The 13,419-nt window shown below is 44.3% G+C and overlaps 1 protein-coding gene and 1 pseudogene across 1 annotated transcript; both read left to right on the top strand.

The window, feature by feature from the left end:
* The first annotated feature begins 282 nt into the window (after positions 1-282).
* On the top strand, positions 283-2,181 carry LOC144676430 (uncharacterized). Its single transcript, XM_078536848.1, has 2 exons — positions 283-365; positions 1,245-2,181. Exon 2 carries the CDS (start codon positions 1,605-1,607, stop codon positions 1,986-1,988), a length of 384 nt encoding a protein of 127 aa, XP_078392974.1. The 5' UTR covers positions 283-365; positions 1,245-1,604; the 3' UTR covers positions 1,989-2,181.
* A 9,828-nt stretch (positions 2,182-12,009) lies between these two features.
* On the top strand, positions 12,010-13,124 carry LOC144676429 (uncharacterized; annotated as a pseudogene).
* Positions 13,125-13,419: the final 295 nt, after the last annotated feature.

Raw genomic sequence — 13,419 nt, 5'->3', positions numbered from 1 at the left:
ATCGGAACAGGATGGTGCAGGCGCTATACAAATGCAAGCTGTTGTTGATATTGACTGCGGGCGGATTCAGTTGCCCATCTGAGCTGGAAACTTGGTCCAGTCCTGCCAGGGAGAGGGTGTTCACCAACTGCATGAGGAAAAGGATAAACTTGCTCACTCCATTTACTGACACGGCAGGACAGACACACTGAGAAACGGTTCAGAAACTTCACAGAGGTGAAGGGATTTCATCCAGTTTTCCCACCTGTTAACATCCCAGTTTAAAAAGATCAAATGGTTCAGTGCATTGTTACTGGAGAGAAGCTGTTTAAATGTTGTGTGTGTGAGCAGAGATTCACTCGTTCATCCGACCTGCTGAGACAACAGTGAGTTCACATCTGACTGTCGGGGTTAGATTTTGCTGTTATTTCTGCTGTTTGGGGGACCCTCGATTCTTCACTAACCCCCATTCCTTCTGGTGGATAATGGAGGGTCTGTGCACTTGGGCTTCTGTATAATTTTGCTCCTCATTATATTGATTGGCCCTCCAGCCCGAACCTCCACCCATCACAGAACAAAATGACTATTCACAAACTGGGACCTCCAGTGACGGGACATTTGCCCAGCGTTCCCCACGGTGGGGAATGTCCCCTATCTACACCACAGGAGACCAGTGCACAGGCACAGTTTCAAACAGGGTTTGGAGCATGTGCAGTGTGAGTAATGGCCATGGATGGCACTTGTTTTTCGTATCTGCAGTCGGTTAGCAGTCGAGGGGAGACAGAGGGAGTGATGGAGCCGGCGGGAGGGTGAGGATGCTTCACAAACACTTTCTGTAGGCCACAAACCCCAAATCCATGTTTGCACTGGTCCGGCATTCCCCAGTGACAGGCCCGGGTTAGGGGAACAGTGTGGAGCAGGGCGCACGCACGATCATCCTGGGCCAGGAAACAGGAGAGAATTTGTGAATTTCACAGAATCACAGAATGGTTACAGCACAGAAGGAGGCCAGTCAGCCCATCATGTCTGTGCTAGCTCTCCGAACAAGCAATTCACCTCGTGCCATTCCCCTGCCTTCTCCCTGTAACCCTGTTCACCCTTCCCCTTCAAATAATAATTCAGAGTTTGTATCCTGGGCTGACAGTGGTTGATTTTGGAAACTCAAAATCAGGGATTAGAAGGAGAGGATTTACACACAGCAAACTCAAAGCAAGAGAAATGTTTGTTCTGTCCTTGGTGATTGTTTTTGTAAAAACCTTAAACAGGGGGATTTACAGACAGGAAACTCAAACCAAGCATCATATCAAGATCTGACAGAGTCACTCGATTCATAAGGACCTGAATATCACGGCCTTTGAATCTGGAAGGAGAAATGTTTGTCTGTTCTGGCTGCAGGAAAAGATTTCAAACATCAGTGTAATTGGAAAATCACCGAGACACACACACACGCACACACTCGAGTGAGAGTGTTCCAGTGCACTGACTGTGGCAAGAGCTTTAACCAGTCACAGAGCCTGAGGAAACATCACACCATTCACAGTGGGGAGAGACTGTACACGTGTTCTGTGTCTGGTCGAAGCGTGAACTGATCATCCAACCTGGAGAGGCACAAGGGCATCAACACCATGGAGAAACCGTGGAAATGTGGGGACTGTGAGAAGAGATTCAGTTCCCCATCCCACCTGGAAGCTCATCGATGCACTCACACTGGGGAGAGGCCGTTCACCTGCCCCATGTGTGGGAAGGGATTCACTCGGTTGTCCTGCCTTCAGACACACAAACTTGTTCATTCTGATAAACCGTTTACATGTTCTGACTGTGAGAAGAGCTTGAAAAGAAAACCAGATTTGCTGACACACCAATGTATTCACACTGGGGAGAGACCGTTCACCTGCTCTGTGCGTGGAAAAGGATTCACTCAGTTATCCAGCCTTCTGACACACCAACAAGTTCACACTGGGGAGAGGCCATTCAACTGCTCCATATGTGGGAAGAGATTCATTAATTAATCCCACCTACAGAGACACTAGCGAGTTCAAAAGTAAATGCAGGGTTTCGATCCTGATATTATTGCTTCTGTTAGTCACATCCAGAACTGAACCATGTTCATTTTGAAACTTGGTGTTTGTTTCTGCTGATGTTAATGACCCCAATAACTGGCTGGAGATTAATATTCTGGATAAACGTTAAATAAACCAGCTTGGTGTCAAACACAGTGTGTGGAATATTTGTTTTCTCCAGGACAAGAGAAGATTAATTGAAATCTTGTTCTTGACAGTTCCATTTTTTGGCCTTTTCTCCTCTGTTAAAATAGGATTTGTATTTCTGCAGAGCCTTTCATGACACCAGGATGTCCCAAAGCATTTTACAGGCAATGAAATTCCTTTGAAGTGCAGTCGATGTTGGAATGTAGGAAATACAGCAGCTCATTTGTACACAGCAAGATCCCACAGACAAGAAGTTGATAATACCCAGATAGTCTGCTTTAGTGATGTTGATTGAGGGACAAATATTGACCAAGAATATGGGGAGAAATCTCCTGCTCTTTGAAATAGCCCCAATGGATCTCTTACACCTGCCTGTTCAGTCTCATCTGAAAGACAGGACCTCATACATTGCAGGGCTCTCTCAGTACTGCAGTGGAATGTCAGCCTAGATTTTATGTTCAAATTCTAGAGGTGGATTTGAACCCACAACCTCCTGACTCAGACATGAGAATGCAACCTCTGAGCCATGGCTAACACCTCATCATTACTTTGGATTTTTCCAGTTCTCAGAACCTTGGCCAATCTCATGGACAGGTTCCAGCTCCCCTTATCTTCTAGAGTGCCTCTCCTCGCCCGGATACCCTGGGGAGCTATCAGTAACACACCCGTGTACCTGCCCTCAGAGTGTTTAATGGGAAAGTGTGGACAGAGAGCCGGAGGGACAGTGAGTGTCCTGGACATTATTGTACAGTCTGCTCCATATCCCATTCCTGGCTCTGAGTCTTTTGGTGATGATTTGAATTTGATGTCCTCTAGTTACTGACTCACCGACTGGTGGAAACAGTTTTTTCTCATTTACCTGATGAAATGTTGAACCTCTCCCTCAGATCTCCAATCAGCCTTTGTTCTAATGAAAAGAGCCCCAGTTTCTCTAATCTCTGCTGATAACTAAAGCCTCTCTTCCCTGGGATCATCTCAGTGAATCTCTTCTGCACCCTCTCCATGGCCTTGACATCCTTCCTGGTGTAAGATCCCCAAAACTTGACTCAATATTCTAACCGCAGCCTAAACAATGATTTGCACAGGTTTACATGACCTCTGTCCTTTTGAACTCTACACCCCGAATTATAAAACCCTGGATTTTACCAACTTGTCCTCCCACCATTAAAGGTTTGTGTCTCTGAATACCTTGTACGTTTTAGAGATATTAACACAACATGACTAAAATACATTGACATCCAATGTCTGATCTAACGTGTATTATGGGATAGAGAAGTTTAGTCAGAGTTAGAAACTCAAACAGACTCTTCACTGCAGACAGGTCACCATGGCAACACTGATAAGACATTCCATTCCACAGAATCGACTCATTGGAAACTCTAATCAGATCAGGGGAAAGGACAGAGTTTGTCTGTTATTAACCACAATAGAAATGTAAACAAAGTGAGGAATGGAATAGATTAGATTATCATCTGTGATGTTTATATCTGTAATGTAAAACTAAAATAAATAACAGAATTAAGAGTAGGCAGGGGAGTTTAGGGAGAATGAGAAAATTACTGAAGAAAAGTAACTGCTGGGAACGAGGGAAGGTGTCCCTGTAAGTCACGGATTAGAGAAATTCCAGCTGTCTTTTCCTCACTTCCTGCTAAAACCCAACAGAGGAGACAAAGAGTCAGGGGCCAGAGCTGGATCACTACAGAGTATAAAAATGAAGGGCTCTGATGTAAGGGGGCAATCAGGACTGAAGATACCGGAGATCAAGCTCAGGGTGCCCGAGGTTCCATCCAGCTGGCTGACCATGTAAGTGACTGTGGATTGGATAAAGAGAAAAAGGGAGGCTTATGGCAGATTCGCTGGGCTCAAAACAGCGGAAGCCCGAGAGGAATATAGAATGTGTAGGGGGGAACTTAAAAAGGAGATTAGGAGAGCAAAAAGGCGGCATGAAGAAACATTGGCAGGTAAAATAAAGGAAAATCCAAAGTTATTTTACAAGTACCTTAAGAGTAAGAGGATAACTAGGGAAAGAGTCAGGCCCATTAAGGACCACAGTGGTAACTTGTGTGTGGAGCCGGAAGATGCAGGTAGAGTTCTAAATGAATGCTTTGTGTCGGTGTTCACAAGTGAGAGGGACGACGTGGGTATGGAAATCAGGCAGAAGGACTGTGATATAATTAAAGAAATTAGCATTGAAAGGGAGGAGGTTCTAAATGTTCTGGCAGGCTTAAAATGAGATATATCTCCAGGCCAGGATGAAATGTATCCCAGGCTGTTGAGTGAGGCAAGGGAGGAGATAGTGGAGGTGCTGGCAATAATTTTCAATACCTCTCTGGCCACAGGAGAGGTGCCAGAAGACAGCCAGTGTGGTACCATTATTCAAGAAGGGAGGAAGGAATAAATCAGGGAACTACAGGCCAGTCAGTCTAACCTCAGTGGTGAGGAAACTATTGGAAGCAATTCTGAGGGACAGAATTAATCTACACTTGGAGAGGCAGAGATTAATCAAGGACAGCCAGCATGGTTTTTTTAAGGGGAGGTCATGTCTGACCGATGTGATTGAATTTTTCAAAGAGGTGACCAGGTGTGTAGATGAGGGCAGTGCATTTAACGTAGTCCACCTGGACCTCAGCAAGGCTTTTGATAAGGTCCCGCATGGGAGACTGATAACGAAGATAAGAGCCCATGGGATCCCAGGCAATTTGGCAAATTGGATCCAGAATTGGCGGAGTGGCAGGAACCAGAGGGTGATGGTCGAGGGGTGTTTTTGTGACTGGATGCCCATGTCCAGTGGGGTTCCACAGGGATTTGTGTTGGGTCCCTTGCTGTTTGTGGTATATATAAACTATTTAGACTTGAATGTAGGAGGGTTGATCAGTAAGTTCGCGGATGGCATGAAAATTGGTGGGGTGGTAAATCGTGAGGAGGATAGCCTTAGATGACAGGAGGATATAGACAGGCTGTTCAGATGGGCTGATCAGTGGCAAATAGAATTTAATCCGGATAAGTGTGAGGTGATGCACTTGAGCAGGACAAACAAGGCACGGGAATAAACGATGAATGGTAGGACCCTGGGAAGTACTGAAGATCAGAGTGACCTTAGTGTGCATGTCCACCGGTCCCTTAAGGTAGCATGACAAGTGGATAAGAAGGCATATGGGATACTTGCCCTTATTAGCCGAAGCATAGAATATAAGAGCAGGGAGGTTATGCTGGAACTGTATAAAATGCTGGTTAGGCCACAGCTAGAGTATTGTGTGCAGTTCTGGAATCCACATTATCGGAAGGATGTGATTGCACTAAAGTGAGTGCAGAAGAGATTTACCAGGATGTTGTCTGGGCTGGAGAGTTTTAGTTGTGAGGAGAGATTGGATAGTCTGGGGTTATTTTCCCTGCAGCAGAGGAGATTGAGGGGGGACATGATTGAGGTGTATAAAATTATGAGGGGCACAGATAGGGTAGACAGGAAGGAACTTTTCCCTGTGGTGGAGGGATCAATAGACAGGGGGCATAGATTTAAGGTAAGGGGCAGGAGGTTTAGAGGGGATGTGAGGAAGAATTTTTTCACGCAGAGGGTGGTGGGAATCTGGAACTCACTGTCTGAAAGGGTGGTAGAGGAAGAAACCCTCATAACATTTAAAAGTATTTAGACGTGCACTTGCGATGCCATGACATACAAGGCTATGGGCCTAGTGCTGGAAAATGGGATTAGAATAGTTCAATACTTGCTTGACTGGCGCAGATGTGATAGGCCGAAGGGTCTTCTTCTGTGCTGTAGACCTCTATGACTCTATGACACTTGGGACTTGGATGTTTACTCAAATTGACGGAACAATATAAGATAAAGCAGAGGACGTGAATCTGCTCATTTCTTTATTTCTGTATTTCTTAAGAAGGTATTAAAGTTGCTGACATGAAACCTCATCAGTGTGTTTATTAATAAGAAAATGTAAACTAGAATCTTCCCTGTCTTTACTGTTCTATTTCTCCAGTCCTTCTAAACCATAGGCATTTAGTGAATATTTTAGCTTTTTAATTCAGGAAATTTATCACCTCATATTTTCTGTGTTAAATTTAATCTGACATGTTACCTGCACCAGTTACTAACTTATGTATTCACAGTGAGTCACTTATATTCCTCTTCACTGTTCTGCCCATTTCCTATTGTAAAATCATCTGGAGATTTTGATTTTAAACCCATAAAGCGAAACCCAATCATTCCTTTATATTGAGAAGAGCAATGGTCAAAACACCAACCCTGGGAGAGAACTGGATAGTCTGAAGAATATCCATTTGTCACTCCTTTTTTAAATTTATTTCCTGGGATGGGTATTGCAGGCAGTGCCAACATTTGTTTCCCATCCCTAATTGCCATTTGAGGGTAGTTAAGAGTCAACCACATTTCTGTGGTCTGGAGTCTCGTGTAGGCCAGGCCAGGTAAGGATGGCAGATTTCCTTCCCTAAAGATCATGAGTGAACTTTTATATGGTTTCCTCTCCTCACTTCCTGCTTCAATTGCTCTCTACAGCTCCATTCACCAATACCCAGAGCATTATTTGGTGACATGCCAATAAGGTTACGACACAAAATAAGAACTCATGGTGTCGGGGGTAACATATTAGCATGGATAGCAGATTGGTTAGCTAACTGGAAGCAGAGAGTAGCAATAAGTGGGTCTTTTTCAGGCTGGCAAGCTGTGATGAGTGGAGTGCCTCAGGCATCAGTTCTGGAGCCTCACATATTTATATAATTCAACTATTTATATGTAAGTATATTTATATATCAGGATAAAAATATACTATTTGTATAGAACCTCTTCTATTTAGAGAGAGTGGACAAGCAAACGGAGTATAATGTAGGAAAAGTGAACTTGCCACTTTGGCAGGAAGAATAGAAAAGCAGAATATTATTTAAATGGAGAGAGACCGCATAGCTCTGAGGCAGAGAGAGAGAGAGAGATCTGGCTGCCCTGGTAAATGAATCAGAAAAGGTTAGTCTGCAGGTAGAGCAAGCAATTAGGAAGGCAAATGGAATGTTGTTGTCTATTACAAGGGGAATGGAATATAAAAGTAGGGATGTTTCACTACAGTTCTACAGGCCATTGGTGAGACCACATATGGAGTACTGTGTACAGTATTGGTCTCCTTATTTAAGAAAGGATATAAATGCATTAGAAGCGGTTCAGAGAAGGTAAACTTGGTTGATTCCTGGGATGAAGGGGGTTATCTTATGAAGAAAGGTTGGACAGACTGGGCCTGTATCCATTCGCATTTAGAAAATGGAGAGGTGATCTTCCTGAAACATATAAGATCCTGAAAGGACTTGACAGGATAGATGCTGAAAGGATCTTTCCCCTCGTGGGAGAAACTAGAGCGAGGGGGCACATTTTAAAATAAATAATCTCCCAATTAAGATGGAGATGAGAAGAATTTTTTTCTCTCAGCCAGTTGTGAATCTTTGGAACTCTCTTCCCCAGAGAACAGTGGAGGCAGAGTCAATGAATATTTTAAAGGCAGAAGTAGATTTTTTCTTATTCATTCATGAGATGTGAGTGCTACTGGCTGGACCAGCATTTGTTGCCCATCCCTAATTGCCCTTGAGAAGGTGGTGGTGAGTTGCCTTCTTGAACCACTGCAGTCCATGTGGCATAGGTATACCCACAGTGCTGTTAGGGAGGGAGTTCCAGGATTTTGACCCAGCGACAGTGAAATAAAGGCAATATATTTCTAAGTCAGGATGGTGAGTGGTTTTGAGGGGAACTTCCAGGTGGTGGTGTTCCCAACTATCTGCTGCCCTTGTCCTTCTAGATCACTTATAGGGTATGGAAGGTGCTGCCTAAGGAGCCCTTGGTAAGTTTCTGCAGTGAATCTTGTAGATGGTACACACTGCTGCCACTGTACTTAGGTGATGGAGGGAGTCAATGTATGTGGATGGGGTGCCAATCAAGCGGGCTGCTTTGTCCTGGATGGTTTCGAGCTTCTTGAGTGTTGTTGGAGGTGCACTCATCCAGGCAAGTGGGGAGTATTTCATTACACTCCAGACTTGTGTCTTGTCGGTGGTGGGCAGACTTTGGGAAGTCAGGAGTTGAGTTACTTGCCACACGATTCCAAGCCTCTGACCTGCTCTTGTGACCACAGTATTTATATCTTCAATGATGTGGTCAATGGTAATCCCCAGGATGTTGACAGTGGGGGATTCACTGATGGTAATGCCCTTGAATGTAGAGGTTAGATTCTTTCTTGTTGGAGATGGTCATTGCCTGGCAGATGTATGGTGTAAGTGTTACTTGCCTCTTGTCAGCCCATGCCTGGATATTGTGCAGGTCTTGCTGCATTTGGACATGGATATTTCAGTATTTGAGGAGTCACAAATGGTTCTGAACAGTGTACAATCATCAGCGAACATCCACACTTCTGACCTTATGATGGAAGGTCTGTCATTGATGAAGCAGCTGAAGATGATTGGGCCTAGGACACTACCCTGAGGAACTTGGCTAATCTTGACTAACAAGGGAGCCAAAGGTTATCGGGGGTAGCTGGAACGTGAAGTTGAGGCCAAAATCAGATCAGCCATGATCTTATTAAATGGCAGAATGGGTTCGAGGACCAGAGCCCTCTGTACTACTGAGTTCTGCTCTCCACTTGTATTGAAGACTGTTTTTCTATTCTTCCTGCCAGAGTGGACAAGTTCACATTTTCCCACGTTATCCTCCATCTGTCAAATTTTTGCCCACGCACTTAACCTGTCCATATCACTTTGCAGACTCTCGACTTCCTCTTGACAACTTCTTTTCCTATCTCTATTCATGTCATCAGCAAATTTAGCTACCATACATTCGGACCCTTCATCCAAATCATTGATGTAGATTGTAAATTGTTGAGGACCCAGCAATGATCCCTGTGGCACTCCGCTAGTTACAGCTTGCCAATCCAAAAAAGACATATTTATCCCTGCTTACTGTTAGCCAACCAATCATTTATCTATGCTAATATGTTACCTCCTACACCATGTGCCTTTATACTGTGCAACAATCTTTTATGTGGCACCTTATCAAATGCCTTCTGCAAATCCAAGTACACCATATCTGTTGGTTTCCCTGTATCCACCTTGAATGTTACTTCATCAAAAACTCTAACAGATTAGTTAAACACAATTTCCCTTTCACAAAGCCATGTTGGTTCTACCTGATCAAATCTTGATTATCTAAGTATCCTGCTTTAACCTCCTCAATAATGGATTCTATCATTTTCCCTATGATAGATGTTATGCTAACTGGCCTTTCGTTTCCTGCTTTCTGCCTCCTTCCTTTCTTGAATAACAATGTTGCTTTTGCTATTTTCCAATCCGTGGGAACCTTTCCAGAATCTAAGGAAATTTGGAAGACTATAACCAATGTATCTGCAATCTGTGCTGCCACTTCTTTTAAGATCTACCTATCTTGGTGTCATTGGCAAATATAGAAACCATAAATTCAGTCCCTTTATCCAAATCATTGATGCAGATTATAAAAGTTGAGGCCCCAGCACTGAACCCTGTGGCACTCCAGTAGTCACATCTTGCCATCCTGAAAGAGAGCCATTTATCCCTACTCTCTGCTTCCTGTTAGCTAACCAGCCTTCGCCAATGCTAATATTTTATCTTCTACACCATGTTCTCTAATCTTGTGTAGGAAGCTTTGATGTGGCACCTTATTGAATGGCTTTTGGAAATCCAAGTACACCGCATCTACAGGCTCCCCTTTTTTCCACGTTGCTTGTTACTCACTCAAAAAACTCTAATAAATTAGTTAAGTATGATTTCCCGTCACAAAGCCATATTGACTCTGCCTGATCACGTTATGATTTTCTAAGTATCGTGCTATAAACTCCTTAATGATGGATTCTAGCAATTTCCCTATGACGCATGTTAGGCTAATGGCCCTGAAAATTCCTGCTTCTGTCTCCATATTTTCTTGAATAACGATATTACATTAGCTAGTTTCCAAACCATTAGGACCTTTCCAGAATTTGAGGAATTTTGGAGGATTATAAATGATGGATCGACTCTCTGCAGCCACTTCTTTTAAGTTTAGTATTCTATACTAATTGTTTTAATAATTTTATATCTTGGCCCTATGGCCCCAGTCGTAATTGGATCACTAAACGGAATTTTCATTTCAACAATATCACCTTTAAATGGCGGGGTTCTTACCCAGCATTCGCGTCGAAAGAGAATATGCCCTATACTCACTGCAGGAGGCCATTGCGCAGGCTCATTACCGGGTTGTGGCTAGAGCATGCGTATTGTGGGTGCTGAAGGCATCGGGAGGGAGTCATCTCGCCTCTGCAACAGGTGAGTAACAGTCGATTGTAGGAGGATAATGGAGGCGGCGGAATGGATGGAAAGGCTTGATAAACACCCAGTGGAGGCCTCAAGTACCAGAAAAGGAACCTACTTGTCCCGCGTTGGCCACACTTCGGGGCGGCATTTCCGGTTGGTGGCCCCGGGTTCACAGTCGCCATCTTCATAGGGGGCAATGTGCAGCCGCCATATTTATAAGGGGCAATACTGGGCCAGGCAGCCAGAGGGGGTTCACCGCTCAGCCCCGCCCACTTAGTTCTGCAAACCCCGCCCTTAACAGCCACTCTGATTGGTGGGAGAACTAGATGACTTCATCAGTCCTCCAGTCCCGCCTCTTAGAAACAACTTCGCCTGCTGCTTCTCCACCTCTCTCCAGGCATTTGAGACAGTGTCACACAACAGACATGTGAGAAAAGATATAACTCATGGAATAAAACGGACAGCAACAACATGGATACAGAATTGGCGGAATGACAGGAAATAAAGAGTAATGGTTAATGGATGTTTTCCGGGCTGGAGGAAGATTTGTAGTGGAGTTTCCGAGGGGTCGGTATTGGAACCCTTGCTTTTCCTGACAGATAAATGATTTAAACCTTGGTGTATAGTCAGCAATATTATGAATTTGCATACGATACAAAACTTGGAAGCATTGTAAACTGTGAGGAGGATAGCGTAGAACTTCAAAACGACATAGACAAGTTGATGGAAAGGGCGGAACAATGGCAGATGAAATTTAATGCAGCGAAGTCTGAGGTGATGCATTTCATTTGGAAAATCTTGGAGAGACAAAATAAAATAAAGGGTACAACACCAAAGGGGGTGCAGGAGCATAAGGGACCTGGGTGTCTATGTGCATAAATCATTAGAGGTGGCAGGACGGTTTAAGAGATTAGTTAATAGCACAGATGGTATCCTGGACTTTATTAATAGGGGCTCAGAATACTTGAGCAAGGAGGTTACGCTGAGCTTGTGTACTACACTAGTTAGACATCAGCTGGAGTATTCTGGGCACTGCATTTCAGGAAGGATGTGAAGGCACTGGAGGGAGTGCAGAGGAGGTTTACAAGAATGGATCCAGGGATGAGAGATTTCGGTTATGAAGATAGATTGGAGAAGTTGGGATGGTTCTCCTTGGAGGAAAGAAGGCTAAGAGGAAATTTGATAGACGTATTGAAAAGCATGAATAGGTAGAAAGCAACTGTTCCCATTGGCAGAAGGATCGAGAACCAGAGGACACAGATTTAAGCTGATTGGTAAAAGAAGCAAAAACTATATGAGAAAAAACTTTTTCACACAGCAAGTGGTTAGGGTCTGGAATGCACTGCCTGAGATTGTGTTGGAGTATCCATAAAAGTATCCAAGAAGGAATTAGATGATTATTTGAAAATAAACTATCTGCAGGGTTACGGGAGAAATTGGAGAAAGGCACTAGATGAAATGCTCATTCGGAGAGCCAGTGCAGACATGATGGGCCAAATGGAATCCTTCTGCACTGTAACAATTCTGTGATTCTCTCTCTCTCTGACTTTCTCTCTCTCTATCAGTCTCCTCTTATGGAGACCAGAGTCTTGTGTGGGCCCAGACCAGGCATGGCAGGTTCCCTCCTGAAGGGCATTACTGATCTAGTTGGGTTTTTATTACAATCCAGCAGCTTTTATGGCCACTTTTTGCTAGTGCCACAAATTGCCAGATTCATTCAGCTCAATTTCACAACCTGTTTTTGTGGGTTCTCTCTCACACTTTTTTCTATTTTAAATCCATTTCACAGGGTATTAGAAGGGAAGGATTTTCAGTCAGGGAACTCAAATCAAACATCATATCAGGATCTGACAGAGTCACCCAATTTATCGTAACCTGAATATTATCAGACTTTGAAATGGTAGGAAAAAACACCGTTCACAGTGGGGAGAGACAGTGGAAATGTGGGGACTGTGGAAAGGGATTCATAACCCCGTCTTTGCTGGAAATTCATTGACGCATTCACACTGGGCAGAGGCCGTTCACCTGCTCCGAGTGTGGGAAGGGATTTACTCAGTCATCCAACCTGCTGACACACCAGCGGGTTCACACTGGGGAGAGGCCATTTACCTGCTCTGAGTGTGGGAAGGGTTTCTCTGTTAAATCTCACCTGCTGACACACCGACGTACTCACACTGGGGAGAGGCCATTCACCTGCTTTGAGTGTGGGAAGGGATTTACTCAGTCATCTAGCCTGCTGACGCACCGGCGAATTCACACTGGGGAGAGACCGTTCAGCTGCTCTCACTGCGGCACTAGATTCAGGCGATCAGATGAACTCACTGTACACCAGCGCACTCACACTGGGGAGAGACCGTTTACCTGCATGGGTTGTGGGAAGGGATTCACTCGCTCATCCGTCCTGCTGATACACCAGCGACTTCACACTGCAGAGAGGCCGTTCACCTGCTCTGACTGTGGGAAGGGATTCACTCAGTCATCCAGCCTGCTGTCACACCAGCGAGTGCACAGTGGAGGGAGACCTTTCATCTGCTCCAAGTGTGGGAAGGGATTCACTCGGTCACCTGGCCTGATAAAACACCAGCGAGTTCATGAGTAACAACAGTGATTGAATTTTGATGTTAACCACATACAAGACTATGTGACAATAAACTCTGTTCATTGGAGTCTGGTTCTGCTGAGTTAATAAACTCCAGCCCAGTTATGGCACCTCCCCCTCCCCCAACAGGGCCATCTATTACTTGTTTCTATGTTGTTCTTTCACAGAATGCTGACTCTTGTCCTGCTCTTCACACATTCTGCTTTCTTACCTTTGTGCCACTATCAACACGTTCTTTAGTCTTTACCACTGCAATTAACACTCCCTTTGTCTTTTGTCCATGACATATTTGTCTATCTCTCCTTAGTCTCCACCTGT

Source organism: Cetorhinus maximus, unplaced genomic scaffold, assembly GCF_964194155.1.
Source record: "Cetorhinus maximus unplaced genomic scaffold, sCetMax3.hap1.1 HAP1_SCAFFOLD_1593, whole genome shotgun sequence".
Lineage (NCBI taxonomy): Eukaryota > Metazoa > Chordata > Chondrichthyes > Lamniformes > Cetorhinidae > Cetorhinus > Cetorhinus maximus.
Note: the sequence above shows the minus strand (reverse complement) of the source record. Positions and strands in the feature narration are given on the sequence as shown.

Excerpts from the sequence above, each read along its gene's own strand:
- LOC144676430 (XM_078536848.1), top strand. The coding sequence starts at position 1,605 with ATGGAGAAACCGTGGAAATGTGGGGACTGTGAGAAGAGATTCAGTTCC.